General features: G+C 41.1%; 1 protein-coding gene across 8 annotated transcripts in view; it reads right to left on the bottom strand.

Annotated features, from left to right (window-relative positions):
* Positions 1-18494, bottom strand: part of LOC105233252 (leucine-rich repeat serine/threonine-protein kinase 1) — a 54645-nt gene that overhangs the window by 16555 nt on the left and 19596 nt on the right. For 7 of the 8 annotated variants that reach the window (XM_011215277.4, XM_011215280.4, XM_029553398.2 and 4 more), the window contains 10 exons: positions 18224-18492; positions 17904-18164; positions 15354-15512; positions 14986-15274; positions 13376-13689; positions 12869-13316; positions 12303-12817; positions 12126-12243; positions 11058-11239; positions 20-505 (listed from right to left, as the gene is read on the bottom strand). In XM_011215277.4, coding sequence (XP_011213579.2) covers positions 20-505; positions 11058-11239; positions 12126-12243; positions 12303-12817; positions 12869-13316; positions 13376-13689; positions 14986-15274; positions 15354-15512; positions 17904-18164; positions 18224-18492 — 3041 coding nt within the window. The remainder of the gene's footprint in view (positions 1-19; positions 506-11057; positions 11240-12125; positions 12244-12302; positions 12818-12868; positions 13317-13375; positions 13690-14985; positions 15275-15353; positions 15513-17903; positions 18165-18223; positions 18493-18494) is intronic. The other variant, XM_019992832.3, reaches the window with a different exon arrangement.

The raw sequence follows: 18494 nt of genomic DNA, 5'->3' as shown, positions 1-18494 counted from the left end.
ATTAAAAAATATAGCATACCTTCGGTTTTCCTTACTCTGGCTTTTAACGCTACGGAACAGCAATCCCAAATCGTCCATATTCATAATGCCGGTCCGAGCAAAAGGATTAATTTCTCGTACTGTCACCACATGGGCTAGCATATCACATAACCATTGTGGATCGAGGAAGTAGTAATCACGTAGTGTTGCGTCATCGTAATGTAAAATCACTCCATTATCATGCAAAAACATTGTTGCTTGATTAAGTTCGGCCGAATCACGGAAGCTTTTATAATTATGTAAGCGCATTTCTTCCGTGACAAGTTTACGATATTCTTCAGCATCAAGCACAGGATCAACGCCAGCTGAGCGTAAATTACCAGCAATAACATTTACTATGTCTTCCAGAGCAATGTAAGTGGCAGGTACCTTTTGCAACAATAGCGGCTCTTTAGACCCAGGTGAACGCAGCATAAAGGCGGTATCGTAAATGATATTCGCCAATAGACGTACGTTATGCATTGTTCTATTTTTAAGGTCAAAGAAGTAATATAAAAATATTTAAAACAAGTAAGGAAGGGTGAAGTTCGGGTGTAGTATGAATAATATATCCAACAGATTGACTTATATTTCCGATAAAAAGCAAGACATGTGTAATGCGGTCTACATGTTCGGTATCTGGGGCTTTGAAAAGTTGGATTTCCATTATATTGACCATATCTGAAGCGCTGATTGCTCAAAGTTTTGTTTATGTTTTTTTATTTATCTTTACTATGTGTTTTTTTTTATTTTTATTATGTTTTTATTTCGCATCTATGTATTTTTTCAATGTAACATAAAAATGTTCGGATAATGTTAGGAAGCAAACTTTAAATCTATCGAGTAATTCATTTGACACAAGATATATAGTTCCCCCAGCAAAATTTCTACTCTGGATGCGTCCCTGATGAAGGGTATAGGCGACAGTAGTATCAATATAAAAGGTAGCTTTACTTTGAATTTAAAAGTGGACGGTATTTTATTGAATATAACTTTTCATATCGTACATGAACGCGACATAATATATCAAGCCATCATTAGCAATGAATATTAGCAGGCCGTATTCAAATATTCGATTAATAATGACAAGAGCACTGAGAGTATCAAATTGTCCTTCAATACAACAAAGCTCAGCGGTGGAAACGAAAATTTATATAAAATACTGACAGGAGTCGATATGCGAGGCAGTCAAATCACGGAACTAAGTCAACGTTTAGACCAGTGTTTCCCAAAGTGGGCGATAACGCCCCCTTGTGGGCGCTGCAGTTGTCAAGGGGGGCGGTAAGAGACCCAGAAAGAAAATGGGGGCGTTGTGTAGAGGACTGGGGGGTTATTTGTAATTTTATTTAGCTAGGAGGCCTCTTAGACAACGACTAAATGAGCTCTCGACTCTCAACAACAACTTGTGAACATCAACTAATATGAATTAAAAGATTGCTCAAACTTGGTTCTATATTTCTCTCCGCGTAGTTCATATATGTATCTGTCCTATTTTATTGAATATAGTGTGAGAACTAAATATCTTATAGAATTTAGTCCACACAAAGGCCCACCCTATTGTTCACAAGCATATATACGCAGCGGTAAAACCACGCCACGAAGATGGAGAAACCAGACATGCAGATAAGAGGACAACAAGAATGCATACGCAGCGGTAAAAAAACGCCACGCAAACCAGACAAGCAGACGAAACAACAGCAAGCATGCATACGCAGCGGTAAAATCACGCCACCGCCAGCAACACACGCCATCCCAGCAACACACGCCATCCCAACGCAACATGTTGCGAATGTGCTAGCACGCAACACAGGCTTGGTGGGTAGTTAGATGGCGGATGATCAGTCAGTCAGCACGGGACCGTGACAGCGTACGCAAGTCCGGGCATCAGACTATGCAGTGAGTTTATCCTCTGGCTAGTCTTGGTATCCTGACTTGTGAACGCCGTATGTTAAGGGTGAGCTCGGTAGTGAGTTTATCCTCTGACCGACTCAACCGTTAACATCGCGGTCGCTAAGACAGTCATCCGTGATCCGGGATCTTTAGAGCGTGTGATTTAAGTCGTAAAGTGAGTGACACCTACGCGAGCGTCGGCAGAAGTAGCCGAGCGTAGTCAGCAGAAGCAGCAGCGTGTGATTTAAGTCGTCAAGTGAGTGACACCTACGCGAGCGTCGGCAGAAGTAGCCGAGCGTAGTCAGCAGAAGCAGCAGCGTGTGATTTAAGTCGTCAAGTGAGTGACACCTGCGCGAGCGTCGGCAGAAGTAGCCGAGCGTAGTCAGCAGAAGCAGCAGCGTGTGATTTAAGTCGTCAAGTGAGTGACACCTACGCGAGCGTCGGCAGAAGTAGCCGAGCGTAGTCAGCAGAAGCAGCAGCGTGTGATTTAAGTCGTCAAGTGAGTGACACCTACGCGAGCGTCGGCAGAAGTAGCCGAGCGTAGTCGGCAGAAGCAGCAGTGCGTGATTTAAGTCGTCTAGCACCCAGGAGCGCAGCAGAGCGGGGAAACGGTATTGCCCTAACGGGGCACATCGAACCGTTACCCTAACAGCGCCGTCCTCGGGCGACGACTGTACAACGTAGGAGACGTGGATTAATATATTATATTAGGTATTAATATAAGATTGAAGAAATAAAGAACGATTCGCAGAAGAGCCCCAACATTTACAAATTTATTGTAACGAACCCTGGACACGGCGAGTATACCTCAGCAATTATACTTGTAAGAAGCAGGGGCAGCAAAAAGCTTCGTTACAATTGGCGCCCGAGCAGGGACCCTGCGGATCGTATATTATCAGGAAAACGACATTTAGTAAGGAGATGGCAGATTTCATGTGGTTAGACAACGTGTCCAAGGAGCAACTAATCTCCTTCGCACAGAGTCTGGGAGTTGACCACATGGGCACCACGCGGGAGATTCGTAAGCGCATAACTACATTGGCAGCCAAGGCGCACGGAGACCCGGAAGTAGAGGAACAATTTTTAAAAATGGAAGCTGCATACAAAGCAGGTGAGATCGCTTCACGAGACGAAGGCGATCAGAAGACAACCTTCCCAGCCGATCAAGACAGAGGGACCGCGAGCACTTTCGCGGAATCATCACGGCTACAGCCGCCACAAATCAACAGGTTACTTCAACAGAACCACATTGTTACATTCGCACCCATCATCGACCAGGTGAGGAAGTGGTCCGTGAAATACGACGGCGGGCGAGACCCATTAGCGTTTGTCGAGAGATTAGAAGAGCTCTCCGAAGTGTACATGGTGAATATGGACATTCTTCCAAGAACCATGCCCGAATTATTGTGCGGTACCGCTCTCCAATGGTATCGCAACAATAACGAACATTGGGAGAGTTGGGCAACCTTCAAAAAGGACTTTCTGCGCTTCTTCCTACCAGCACGTTACTTCGAACGCCTCGAAGATAACATACGGCAGCGAAGACAACACGTTCGAGAAAAATACAAGGACTACGTTCTAGCTATGCAGAGCTTAATGCGACACGTTGGGTATAATCCGGAAGAGCGGCTGGAAAGAATTTTTCGGAATAGTCACACCGATTATTTTCTCTACATTCAGCGGCGAGATTTCGAGACGCTGGCTGAACTCATCACACTGGCAGAAGAGTACGAAGGGATATATGAAGGGCAACGACGAGGAGTAGAGCCACCTCGACGCGAGATGACGAGACACATTATAGGTGACCACGAGGCGAGACATGCAAGTAGGCCGTTACCACGTGCACCACAACACCACGCGACGGTAGATGCGCATCGTCAGCAACCATCTACGAGTGGAGCCGTTAGGCCGGGAAATATATGCTTCAGATGCGGTCAGGAAGGTCACTATGCTAGGAAATGCCGTAATCCCAAGAAATTGTGTTGCAGGGAGTGTGGCCGAGCGGATGTGCTAACGAAAGAATGTTGTCATAAACAACAGGGAAACGACCAAGGGTTTCGCCAAAGACAAGGCGCGGCGAACCCACGGGACTCAGCGCCGAACAACCAATAATTATGCATCAGGAACGCGGCCGGCTATACGCCCTAATCACGCTGGGCGGAGAACCGGCGGAAGCCGTCATCGACACCGGCGCTTCGAAAAGTTTTATATCACCACGAGTTGCAGAACATATGGACGCAACCGGGAACAGTAAGAAGGTGACCGTAGCTATCGAGATACAAATGGCCGATGGCACCACCAGCAAGATTTTCGACGCCGTGGAGACCACCATTCAACTCGGAAAGACATCATTAAAGGCAGTGTTACACGTGATGCCCGGAGCGATTGATGACGTCATACTTGGATTGGATACACTGGGGAACATGGGAGCTGTAGTATCCTGCGGAGGTCACCAGGTAGTGCTGAAAGCGTCAAATGCGCAGCAATCAACGGCAGCCCGCACCATGTCATCCAAAGCCGTAAGCAACGTAACCCTTACTACGCCAGACACACGCCTGCTAAAGCGCAGGATGACGAAGAAAACCAGACGAAAACTTAAGTGCAGGAGGGTCAATCGACTCGGGACTTCATCGACCGTCAACCAGAGAAACGAAGCGGCCCGTATACGTGATTTTTTAGACGAAGAACTTCGAAAATTTGAAAGCATGAGTGGAGTGACGACCGTGGCGGAACATAAAATCACTATGACCGACAGCCGACCAATCAAGCAACGATATTTTCCGCGGAATCCAGCGATGCAGGCCATCATCAACGCCGAGATCGACGAGCTGCTGGCGAAGAAATGTATTGAGCCGTCTCACAGCCCACACAGCGCGCCGATTGTGTTGGCACGGAAGAAGAACGGTAAGTGGCGTTTATGCGTGGATTATCGGCAACTCAACGCCCGATCTGTACCCGACGCATACCCCTTACCTAGGATACAACATATACTTGACAAGTTACGAAGAGCAAGGTACATTAGTAGTCTGGATCTCAAGAACGGCTACTGGCAGATACCTTTGGAGCAAGGCAGCCGCCCGTATACCGCCTTTACCGTACCTGGGCGTGGCCTATTTCAATGGCGCGTGATGCCATTCAGCTTACATTCGGCACCAGCGACGTTCCAGAGAGTACTCGACCAGGTCATAGGCCCGGAGATGGAACCACACGCCTTCGCCTACCTGGACGATATAAACGTCAAAGGCTCTACATTCGAGGAACACATACGGAATTTGCGAAAGGTACTGCAGAGACTACAGCAGAACAACCTTCGAATTAACCCTGAAAAGTGCGAGTTTTTTAAGAAGGAACTCCGATACTTAGGTCATGTGATTAGTGACAAAGGCATCCACACCGACCCCGAGAAAGTTGCAGCAATCCAGGAGCTGAAGCCCCCAACTAACGTGAAAGAAGTCCGTCAGTATCTTGGGATAGCCTCTTGGTATCGCCGCTTTGTGCCAGATTTCGCGACCATGAGCCAGCCGCTCACAGCTCTCTTGAAGAAAGGGAAACACTGGAAATGGGGACCTGAGCAACAATCAGCATTTGAAAGCATCAAGCAAAAGTTAACGGAGGCTCCCGTCCTGGCATGTCCGGATTTCAGCCAGGCATTCACTTTGCAGACGGACGCCAGCAACATCGGCCTTGGAGCCGTACTGACGCAGAATCTGGAAGGAGGAGAACGCGTAATAGCCTACGCCAGCCGAAAATTAAATGAGGCAGAGAAAAACTATTCAGCTACCGAAAAGGAGTGCCTCGCCATAGTCTGGGGAATTCGGAAAATGAGACCCTACCTAGAAGGATATCGATTTAAGGTGATAACCGATCACATGTCATTGAAGTGGCTGAATTCCATAGAGAGCCCTTCCGGTCGTATAGCACGATGGGCTTTAGAGTTACAGCAGCATACTTTCGACATCGAATATCGTAAAGGGAAACTCAACCAAGTAGCAGACGCACTGTCCCGACAGCCGCTAGAGACCATAAGGCAAGCGACGACGATGGCTCCACAATGCAAATGGTGGCGTAAGCGAGTAGAAGAAGTTCGCGCAAACCCAGAAAAGTACGCAGATTACATGGAGAAGGATGGCCAACTTTATCGCCACATTCCGTGTAGATCTCAGGATGAAGAGGCTGTACCCTGGAAGCTATGTGTGCCTAAGCCCCTCCGCATAAGAGTGCTACAGGAGAATCACGGGACAGTAGCCCGAGTCGCCAATAGATATTACTGGCCAGGAATGTTCCGCGACATTAGCCAGTACGTACGCCAGTGTGAGTCCTGCCAGAAATACAAGGAAGGACAGCAGAGACCAGCAGGGAAGATGCTCTCACAGGTGGCACAAGAACCGTTTGCCACAGTTTGCACCGACTTCATCGGACCCTTACCGCGATCAACCCATGGCAATACAATGCTACTGGTGTTTTTCGACCGCTTCAGCAAGTGGGTTGAATTAGTCCCCATGAGGCGCGCTACAGCTGAAGGACTTCGTCGCGCATTTAGAGAGAGAATCCTCGCGAGATTTGGCGTTCCGAAGATCCTTATTTCGGACAATGGTGTTCAATTCACGAGTACATTATGGCAACACTATCTAAAGGAATTAGGGGTACGCCAGCAATTCACAGCGCCGTATACACCTCAAGAAAATCCCACGGAAAGAGTAAACCGCACGATCAAGCGAATTATTGCACAACTCAGTAAATCACGACACCAGCAATGGGACGATTTTCTCCCAGAGATTGAGCTGGCAGTAAATTCCAGCATCTCGGCCTCCACAGGGTATAGCCCGGCATTTCTCGTACAAGGACGAGAACCGCGACTGCCCAAGGCCCTTTTCGACGAAGTTAATATCGGCACAGGTATGATACCCCCGACGGCTGAAGAAAAGTACGACAGGATGCAGGAAGCCTTCAGAATCGTTCGACAAAACATGGAGAGAGCATCCATGGACCAAGCCCGCCACTATAATTTGAGGCGTAGAAAATGGACCCCCGCGATCGGAGAGCTAGTTCTGGCGAAGGAACATCATCTCTCTAAAGCCGCAGACGGTTTCGCCGCAAAGTTAGCCCCGAAGTACGACGGTCCTTATAAAATTCTAAGATACATTTCACCAGTGATCGTACATGTCCAGAAGATCGACGGTGGCAAGGAGAAAACAGTGAACATCAGCGAATTGAAGCTGTACAACAGTTTTGCGGCAGTGTAAAGAAAAAAAAAAAATAAATAAATAAATAAAAATTACAAGTTTAAAAATTACAAATTTAAAAAAATTACAAATTTAAACATTACAAATTTAAAAGTTACAAATTTAAAAATTACAAACGTAAAAATTACAAATTTAAAAAAATGAAAATAAAAATAAATATAAATCCTTACTCAAACGAGCATGTCTACCGACCAAAACGAGTACCAACGAGTAGATCGAAATCATTCGACCGTGAGCCGTCAGTAAGATTAGACATTACAAGAATTTTTCTAAGATAAATACACACAAGATGAACGACAACGATAAATGGACGCAGAGCGTAAAGCGATTCCGCGAGCGGATGGCGGAGGAGCAAAGGAAGCTCCCCAGGATGCAGCCACTAGAGGCAGCGGGCACTTCAGACACTAGAAGTGCCAGATCAACACGCGCAGAGGCTCTGCAAGCAGCGGCGCAACATCTGGCGCGACGCACAGGGGTAGCAACAGCCAGTCACGGAACCAACGCTTGCGCGGCCGACGTACCCAACGCCGCCACCACTGTGCACACCACCGACCGTAGCGACAGGGCAGCTTCCGCAAAGGCTCGCAAGGCGCAAACTGCCATGAGGCGCTCTATCGCAGCGCACGTAAGTACGACGCGCCGAGCTTCTTGGACTGCAGCGTCGCAGAGAACCAACCTGGCCGCGGAGCCATGCGTCGTCGGCAGGATTAGTAGCAGCGAAGCGTCTACCTCTGACGATGCCACCGTCCCATGGAGGTCGCCGGTGATCGAACTATCATCCGAAAGTGAAGACACGCTACCGGAGAACGAGAAGGCGCAACTTACCTCTCCAGCGGGGCCAAATGGAGTCTACCTGTATCAAGCAGACTTACAATCTCTGAAGGACGGATGCTGGCTTACAGACACGATCATTGATGCGTACGCTAAGCACTTGGAAGCAGAATTTGGACCGAAAGGTACAGTCCTTAGCCCATTCGTGGTCTGGCAGCTGAACCAGCCAGGAAGACGCGATGAAAACTTCCGCCGCATTCACCGCTGGATTCGCAACATCGACATATTTGGACAGAGGGTAGTACTAGCGCCACACAACACCGAGCACCACTGATACCTCCTCGCCCTATCCAACCGCGAGCTCACGCACCACGTCACGGACACAGTCTGCTACCACCAACACCAGATATGGACAGCAGATTCCTGGATGAGGGGTAAGGTCACCCACGCAACCACGGCCTGGCGCGAATTCCTCCAGTGGGAATACAAGGAAAGAGGCGGAGAAGGAGAATTTGAGTATCGGGAGCTGCTGCTAGACGTACCCCAGCAAGAAAACACGGATGACTGCGGTATCTACGTGCTGGAGTCAATAGAGCGGGTCATGCGATACATCGGACGAGGCGAAGGGGCGCTTGGATGCATCTCCGAACCCTTCACGGCGAAGCGGGCAGCTGAAAAGCGAGCCCAAATATTGGCCACCTTCAGACGACACCAAACCACACCCGCGCCCATCGTTGAAATACCAGCACCATCATCTGCGGAAGTAGAGCTGCCACCCGAAGGTATAAAAATCCCTATCGCCGAAGCAAACGGAACAGCATTGGAGGCTTTCCCGGAAATTGCGGATAGAATCCGCAGAGGCCTCAAGGACCTCTCAGACGGCATGGGGAAGCACCGGCTAAAATTTAATACAGCCAAGCTCAAAGTTTTCATGTACCGGTCCGGTCCACATCACCGAAAAAGCCACAACAACAACCACGGCAACTAAAGGACCCTAAGGAGACAATTTTTTCTAACTTTCGTAACTAAATTTAAGTTATATTAATGATTTTTTAAGTATACATATATTAGGGTGATTCAAAAAAAAAATTTTTGTTTTTTTTTGATTGGTACTCGGAAAAATGGGTTCCTAGACACCTCTAAGAAAGCCTCTCCACGTTTTGTCCTCACGCGATCCTGGTCAACTTCCACCAATAGGCTTGTTCAGCGGACCGTAAAACATGGAATAAAGGTGCATCTTTGGAGCTGCTTCTCAACGCAGGGATTCGGCATTTTGTACCTCTTTACTGACAACCTAAATGCCGAGAAAATGAAAAAAAAAATCTACAAAAAGATTTTACTGCTGTCTGCCAAACGATGGTTCATCAGAAAAAAGCAGATTGGATTCTGCAGAATGACAACGATCCTAAACACCGCAGCAAGCTCTGTACTCAGTGGAAAACTCAATCTGACATCGGTACATTGGATTGGCCGTCGCAGTCGCCCAATGCAAACCCTATTGCAAATGTGTGGGCATATGTTAAACAGAAGTTTCGTGGAAGACGCACATACACTTTGAAGCAGTTGTCTTATGAAATTCGTCGGATCTGGAGATCCTTGCTACTAGAATACGCCGTCAAATTAGTAGAAAGCATGCCTCGGAGATGCCAGGCAATTATCGACGCCGGTGGTTACTGGACATATTATTGACCAAATTGCATCATTTTTTGTAATGTGTACAATGTACATACATATATGTATGAAAGTTTCATAAAATAATTTTTTTTTATAAATTATCCCAACCAAGCTCTTACTTGACAGACTGTATTTGTTTCTGTAATACCTTTGAAGTGTAAATACATTTTCTAATTTTTTTTTTCTTAATAAAGAAGTATTGGAAATGTTCTATATTCAATTATTTTTGACATAAGGGGGCTAAGGCCCTATTCAACCCATTTTCGTCATAAAGACACAGAAGGATATTTTCTCAAAATTCTAATAACATGTCTGACAGATTGACTTTTATTTCGGTAAAGAGTTAGCGTCAGGTTTTCACAGGGTCCTAAAAAAAGTTGAAAATATTTGTCCTGTGCAAATTTTGGGTCATATATGTAGTTCGAATAGAATAAGAGAAATATACATTCAACCCATTTTCGTCATAAAGACACATAAGGATACTTTCTCAAAATTCTAATAACATGTCTGACAGATTGGCCTTTATTTCGGTAAAGAGTTAGCGTCAGGTTTTCACAGGGTCCTAAAAAAGTTGAAAATATTTGTCCTGTGCAAATTTTGGGTCATATAGTTCGAATAGAATAAAAGAAATATACATTAAACTTATACCGAGACGGGACCACGTCTTCATTTTGAAGATCTTCTAACCACAAATGTTCGTTAATACGATTCGTCATATTATCTTACAGCATCTTAATTTGTGACTTAGTTATGACAAATTATAAGTTTTTGATTTGTAGCGATTTGTGAACGTGGCAATGGTCCGATAACACCCACCTACAATACTTCTTATGATTAGGAACATGTTCAACTTTCATCAAGATATTTTAATTTTTACTCAATATTTAAAAAAAGTGGTTATTTCGAAGTATTTTTTCATATTGTATTAATTCAACTAGTGGAGTATTTGTTATATTTATATTACTTTGAACACCATTCACTTGAGAACTTCTGGAGTGACTTTAAGACGATATTGGCAGCCTTTTCATTTCAAAATAAGAAGCGATTGTGGCGGAAAACGAAGGCATTTTGGGATGATACCCCATTGGAAATCTGCCAAAAACTAATTCAATCCATGCCGAAAATCATTGGAAACTGAAAGTCACGGAGGATGATATTAAAAATCCGTGGACAGAATAAAGGATAACTTGAATTTTTTGTTTTTATTTGGAAAAATATATTTTTGATCAATGCAATTTCTTGTTTCGAAAAAAATTTTAATTTTAAAATTTATGTCATATATTGGTATTTGATTCTCATACTCTGACTCAAAAATAGTCGCAATCGTTCAATACTTGTCCAAGCCCAATACAATTTATACCATATATTGGTAAATGATTGGGGTTCAACAAAAAAAATTCTTTACAATCTTCTTAAATATTTTTAAAGATATAGTTTAATTTTAGCAGTTTATTTACTCACCGACAGCTAATTTCTATTGAGTCAATTACACGAGGCAGTCCGATTTTTTCTGCATCTGGTATAGCAATAAATTTTTCACGTATAATTTGCTGTAATTCCTCTGCTTGTTGTGCGGAAAAAGTTTCACCGACGGCGTCGAAATGTGTACCTACAATAATTACGGCTGAATTTGGTGCGCGAGCCTGTAAAAACGAACAATTAATTTCAACACAGTTGAAGTGAAAAAAATAAGTACAGTAGTAAACAAATTGATATATGTATATATTATGTAAATACGTGTAAATACGTGTAAATGAGAACTCTACAGTTATTTCGCCAAATAAAACCACAGTGCGACAACCGACCCTGCGGTTCTAAAGTTCCAAAGCGCCTAGACGCCACTCCCTTACCCCCAAGATCACCCATAGACAAAACACAACTCCTACAATTTAACTGCAAAGGACTCCAGAGTAAGATCGAGAAGATGGTTGCATTTATGAGCCGAGAACACGTATACATATATGAAGGCCTAGACTTCGTACTGCAGAACACAGTGAAATTCCGTCGCTGGCGAAATCGACCGCAGTGATTCTATCCCTTAACGTCAGGACATAGCTATTCGGTCAGGCGATGTCGAGCACGAAATATTATATTTAATACATTATATATATATGTATATATCCTCCCAGTTACATGTTGCTAAGTGATTCGGTATAATAGCCATAAAATTTATTGCTAGCTATAAAACTTTATAGCGAAAACATTAGATTTTCAAATGACTGGTGATGTTATGCTATTATGTTGGCCCTCATTTGTGTTAAGTCGATTTTAACAAAAATACCTCGGATATAAAGCAAAATATTGTAATCACTCCTAATGAGCCCACTAACTCTAATATGTATAAGATAGTGAAATAAAAAATAAAAAAGTTAATGACAGTAAATTTTGATAGCTTTCACATTGGATAATTTGGATTTCCCATTATTAATATATTTCTCAACATATGGTATCAGCACAAAAGCTCAAAATAACATAGGTATCACAATTAATAAAGTGTAATCGATAAATAAATGTAATTTTTTTATGTACCTGTATGTTTCCTAACCATTGAAGAATTTCTGAAAGTCCTTTGTGTCCATCACTTATCTTCCAAAGTACTAAATACAAACTGCGTTTCGACAAAAAATACTGATGTGTTGCATAATACCTTTGAATCCATCCAAATATTTTATGATTATATTCCAATATTTCAATAAATATACCCACTCTTTTTGTCCACCGAAATCCCAAGTTCGAAATATTACTGGTCCATGTGAACCTGGTGCTTTCTTGCGCTTTTCACATATCCAAGTCCCAATATCAACGCCAACCGTCGAAATATTGCCCTTATTATTTAATTTAGATGTATTACGCCTATGACCCATACGTTTAGTCCAATGATTTTCTGAAGCACGTGTTTTCTGTGATCCACCACCCTGTCTCAGCAAATCTAATAGTGTTGTCTTTCCAATACCTTGTACACCTACTACCATTAGCTTCATACGAGCGTAAATAACCGAATTTTCATAAATTGACTTTAAATAACCAATAATATCCATTGTTTTGTACTTTTTACTTTCGATCATAGATTTTAGAGGCTCTTGAAGCAAACAACCACGTGTGTTTAAATTCCACAAACGCGAAAGAAGGCCAAGATGCGGTGGAAGATCGGTAATATTCACGTTGCCACTTATGTTCAGAACACTGAGACTATTTAACTCGTGCAGTGAAGTAGGAATTTCCTGTTAAAAATATGTAAGGCATTTTATCCAATTAATTAAAACAAAACTTACCTTGAGGCAGTTATTGCTTATATCCAACATAGATAAATTTGGAAAAATTAATTTTGATTTGGTTACACCCACAACACTCCAATCTGCATCGTCAGATTCATTGAAAAGTGTAGTGACATCATCAGTAGATAGCTGTATACGTGTCAGAAGGTTATCAGCTAATATTAAGGTGCGCAAAGACTCAAGTTTTAAATGACGGCGATGTTGACAAACACTTTTAAGTACTGTACTACGAAACGTGGTAGTTTTACCACTAAGTACTGGTTTAACATATGCATTTGAATCATCCGCGGATCCGGCAATGGGTTCATCTATAAAACTATAACATAACAAATGCGGATCAGAATCATTGGTGATTCGTGGTAAACTTGGCCAACAAGAAATTTCATTATGACTTAAATCCAATTGTTTAAGAGTTGATGGATAGCTTGTAACATGACCCATTGACCTATGATAAATAACAAGATAATAACGGCAAACATATCTTTATCAAATTTATGTATTTACCTCAAGCTGTTATATGACATATTAAGTCGAGTTAAATTGGCCGCCAAACAGGGTAGTGCTACTGGTATGCTGGTAAAAAGATTGTTAGCTATATTTAAGCTATTTAACTTTGAAAATCCCTCCTCCTGCTTGGATTTATTCCACTTCATTTCATTATCAGTTATTTCTAACGAATTAGCCCAAATGTTACGATGTATAAGTTGATGAAAATCTAGTTGTCGTTGTTTATTACAATTATAAGCATTTGTAGGATCAGCATTAAGAAATGAATCTGTTTGCAACTTTTCTAAGCTGAGATGAGATTTTATAGCCTGCTAAAATTAAACTTAAATAAATAACAAGTTAGATTGAGCTAAGTTCGGCTGCAGCCGGACACTATACTTTCGCAACTTGTAGCAAATAAAGCTGTGTAAAACATTTCCAGGTATCTGGTAATTATATTATAAAAATTTTGCAAATGACTTATGAACCCGGATCAATATATCCTATAAATATAAGTAAAAGTTAAGGAGGCGAAAAAAATTCTAGTAGATGAACGAGAGCAGGAAAATGTTTAAACCGATATCATACCGTCCCACGGCAGATGAGTTTAAGTGACCGGAACGGACCCTAATTTTTATTCGCCCAAGGACTGGCACTCACCACCATTCCTTAAAATTTCTTCAAGAATGTTTTCAGCCGCTATAATAACAACCTATTTTACATTTTTTGTGCCAAATAATGCCATGTACCATAAAATAAATGTATTGCATTAAGATACTTCATATAAATATTTTTCAATATAAAGTCAACCGGAGGGACGACAATTTAATAAAATGGGGTGTATGTCTTGATCTCGACAATTTCTAAACTAATGTTTTTTCGATATAATCATTGATGATTGAATTTATACTACTGTGATCAAATTGAATTTTGTCCATTTCCTCTCCTTCAAAGTAATCCCCTCCTGCTGCAATGCACTTATGCCAACGAATTTTCAGTCATTATAGCACTTGGAAAAATCTTCCGTCGTGATGGCCATCAGAACCTTCTTTGATTCAGCTTTTATATCCTCAATTGAGTCAAAACGGTGTGGTCGGAGTAGTCATATGAATTTGCTGAATAACCAGAAGTTACACAAAGGTAAATCAGGCGAATTCGGTGGTTGCGGCACGATATTAGTTGAAAATGTGGCGAAATGATCACGAATAACCAATGCAATATGAGATGGTGCACTATCGCACTTCTTTAATCAATAAATTAAGACATAGTAAAAATCGACGAATTCACTTTTAGAGCCTCACAAAACGACGCGTACCTCAAATACTAATGAATATGTTGACGTGAAATTCAGCGCACAGAAATAAAAATTTACCGATTCGAAAAACACGCGAGGTATAAACTAAAAATTCACCTTTCAATTAGATCACAGTAATATATAGTGTCTAGGGTACAAAATATACCTACATATGTTGTTGATGTTTAGTTCCATATTTACAATTATCATTTGCGGGGACAGAGGCAAGGACGGACCATTCTAATAAACATACGTAAATACCCAATTTCTATCTCGATTTAGGTGTTGCTCTGTAGAACACATTGCAATAGTAATAAAACGTATATATTCTTACCTGCATTGCAGGCACAGGCAAATCTCTGAGCAAATTAAAAGCTATGTTCAATTCACGCAGCTTTGGCGCTTTCCACATATCAAATGGCATTTCTTGTAGCTTGTTATTTGAAATATCTAAAATCGTAAGTGATGGCAAGTGGAATATTTCGGTAGGTATTGTTACTAATCGATTATCTTGCATGAAGAGCTCCTCAAGTACAGGACAATTGTAGGAATATTTAGCGGTATTAGGTGATTGCTCATTCGAAGGTAAGCTGGAAATTTTATTCTGAGCAATATTTAAATATCTGTTAAATAGGCACAATATAAATTAAATATCATTAGTTTTTTCCGGGTGAATACATTTATGAACATTAAAATACTTACCTCAAGCTAACTAATTTAAAAATTTCCATGGGAATATTGGACAGGCTGTTATGAGAGAAGTCTATACGCGTTATGGCAGTCAATGTAATTTCATTTACCATTGGATGTCCTTGAAGCTTGGGATTCAATTTTAGAACGCCATTAACCAGCCAATTAATACTACAATAACATAAAGTAAAAACTGTTCTGATGAATTTAAGTCAATTGTTATTATATAATTATATTAATTCCATCTTATATACATATGTATGAATTTGTTTTTCAATTGAATTAGAGAAAGATACTAGGAAGTTAGACGAAAAGGAGGTGAACGCGATTTTGGCTAGATTGTCGCAGTTGGCATCACAAATGACAGAGATGCCATCGCAAGTTTGGCGCAGCGTTCGAGGCGCATGGAGACCGTTTTTCGGCACATTGTGTAACGATTGGGGCGGGCGTGTAGTGTCTGATGATTGTTCCGAAGGTTACAAGTCCAGAAATTCTCAACGAGTTCCACAATGATCTAAGTGGCGGGCATTTGAGAATCACAAAATCCTTGGATAAATTTAAGGAAAAGTTTTATTGGGTTAGTTGTCGTCAATCGGCTAAGGAAAGAATTGCCAAGTATGCGGAGTAAATTGTAGCTAAAGGGTCAAGATTGAGGAGTCATGACCAGATGAAACCATACAATTCGGATTTGCACATTTCCCATTAATAAATTAGGGAATAGACATCTTTTAGTGGAATTGCGTTCTGAGAGGAATTTCGAGTCAGCTTTAAATCAATGAACTTGCCAGAAACTGGGTATTAGAAAAACAGATGGAATTAACTCCAATAAGAATAAATCGCGACGATCAGACTTAGGTAGATGGCAGCATGACGAACACGGATGATAGAACAAAATTGCCAGAATTAAGTATTACTATATAAGGGCTGCCGCATTGTGCATCAGACAGTTATAATTAGAGTAGTGCTTAGTAAAGAGCCTTGAGTAAAAAGTTGTTTTCTTGAATAGCTAGTAATAAACGTTAAGTTGTTTTAGAATAAGAAATAAAGTTGAGTATATAGTCATTAAATGTGGACTTTTTTTTAACAATCGAACTAAAGAAAAGTTAGTTGGTGAATGATTTATCGATAAATCCGTTACAATATTATTTGGCACCAACCTAAAGGGAAATTTCTTAATTCTAGTGAATTATACCATATAATATTTTACTATGGTACTAAAAATAATAATCATGAAAAAGAAATATACCTATTATTACAAACTATATTTAACGGTTTTTTTTACAATCAATCTTTCCATCATTTCAATATATTTATGTAGAATCTCTTTATATACATATAAAAAAAAAAAATAAGTTTCATGAAAACACAATGAGGATGAATTATGGTAGTATGGCATTAAATAAGTAAAAAAACAAATAAAATTAAATTTTAGACATAAATTAATTCGAAAGGGGAGCTTGCTAAACCTCTTTTTATTTAGCTTTTTAACCTTCTACGTAAGCTATTGTCCAGCCTTTGAATCGCAACTATATTTTCAAGATTTTCCAAACGGAAGAGGTAAAATCTACTAAATTCTTTGATTGTTTCCTTTACAGTAAATAACTTTAGATCCCGCTGAAGAACATCGTTTCTCACACGAAAAGGAACCCCCACTAAGGTGATCAAACATAAAATCAGATATTTGTACATTTACAACTATTTTTGGAAGATAATTTTCTATTATCTAGGTATCATGTTCCTTCTTAGACTGCCTGATGTTATTGTTGTAACGCAGTATTTAAACCCTGTTTAGGGGAAAGCGCAAAATTAACTGCTATCGAAATTACCTAATTGAAGAAAGAAGATAATTTTCTATTATCTAGGTATCATGTTCCTTCTTAGACTGCCTGATGTTATTGTTGTAACGCAGTATTTAAACCCTGTTTAGGGGAAAGCGCAAAATTAACTGCTATCGAAATTACCTAATAGAAGACCCTGGAAACGAGCCTTTTTGATGGTGTCGCACCAACCAGAAATAGGCCTTAGGTAAGTTGCCATGGCAGGCATAAAAAAACATATCCAAGACATATATTTATTGCAAAATCTGCTGGGAGAGGCATTCGTTGTGCTTCTTAAGATTTCGCCCGACCTATCATTACTTTCATTAACTCTCTACCAGTGAATGGCGTACTTGGAGTCGAAACAATACCCATCGCTGACTATAGGCTTGGGTTTCCGCGTAATACTGTAGCCTCTACTTATCCAGAATAGACTCCAGTAAGTTCTGTGCTTTCCGCCAAAGAGAGCTTTCACTATAAAAACAACAATAAAAATTTATAGGCTTTCGCCTCATTGAGGACACCTTGAACCTTCTCGTCGGTGAAAATAGGCCTTTTGTAAGATACCAGGAATTCAAGTTCGAAAATATTGGCTTCTCATCCTTTAACAGCAGAATTACTTAATATGAAATAAATAAAATTTCTCATAAAAAATGTTACATTCAAAGTAAAAATAGATTCTAAAATACAAACATTACCTCTTATTTCAACGCAAATAAGTAAAATATATACTATTCAGACTCACCGCACAAATGACAAATGAACATTTGTATTATTGTGCCAATCTATAATTGTTGGAACATTAGGAAACATCGCGCTGTAGGAGATGTTTGCCGCTGAAGGCAGAAAAGCATTTACATCAATAGGTTCAGGGAGCCCCTTTTTGTGAATTTTATAATCTGAATCAGGATGTACACGTTGGGCAAGCAAACTATTCAATATTACTTCATCCTCCGATGAGATAGCCACACTTAGTGCCGTACCATTTGCATCGCGAGCTCCATATCTGAGAACATGAAAACAAATTATAAATATTTGTTATAAAGTTAGTTAGTACGAATATACTTTAAGAGCAATTCAAGCATCGGGAGAGAATGCTGTTTACACGCCTCTGTAATTGGAATATTGCTCAGTCCATATATTTCCTCAATGCACTTTGGGTCATTTTGATCCTCAACTGGTTTAGCAATAATATTGGGATTGGCCCCATGTTCCAGTAACAGTTTGGCAACATCAATAAAACCACCTCGCACTGCTGCTAATAGTGCGGTTTCACGTGCTGCTCCGCAAAGTAAATTTAAATTAATTGGACATATTTCAGATTCCTTCTCTTCCT

The sequence above is a fragment of the Bactrocera dorsalis genome, chromosome 2 (genome assembly GCF_023373825.1).
Source record: "Bactrocera dorsalis isolate Fly_Bdor chromosome 2, ASM2337382v1, whole genome shotgun sequence".
Lineage (NCBI taxonomy): Eukaryota > Metazoa > Arthropoda > Insecta > Diptera > Tephritidae > Bactrocera > Bactrocera dorsalis.
This window is presented reverse-complemented; position numbering and strand designations above follow the sequence as displayed.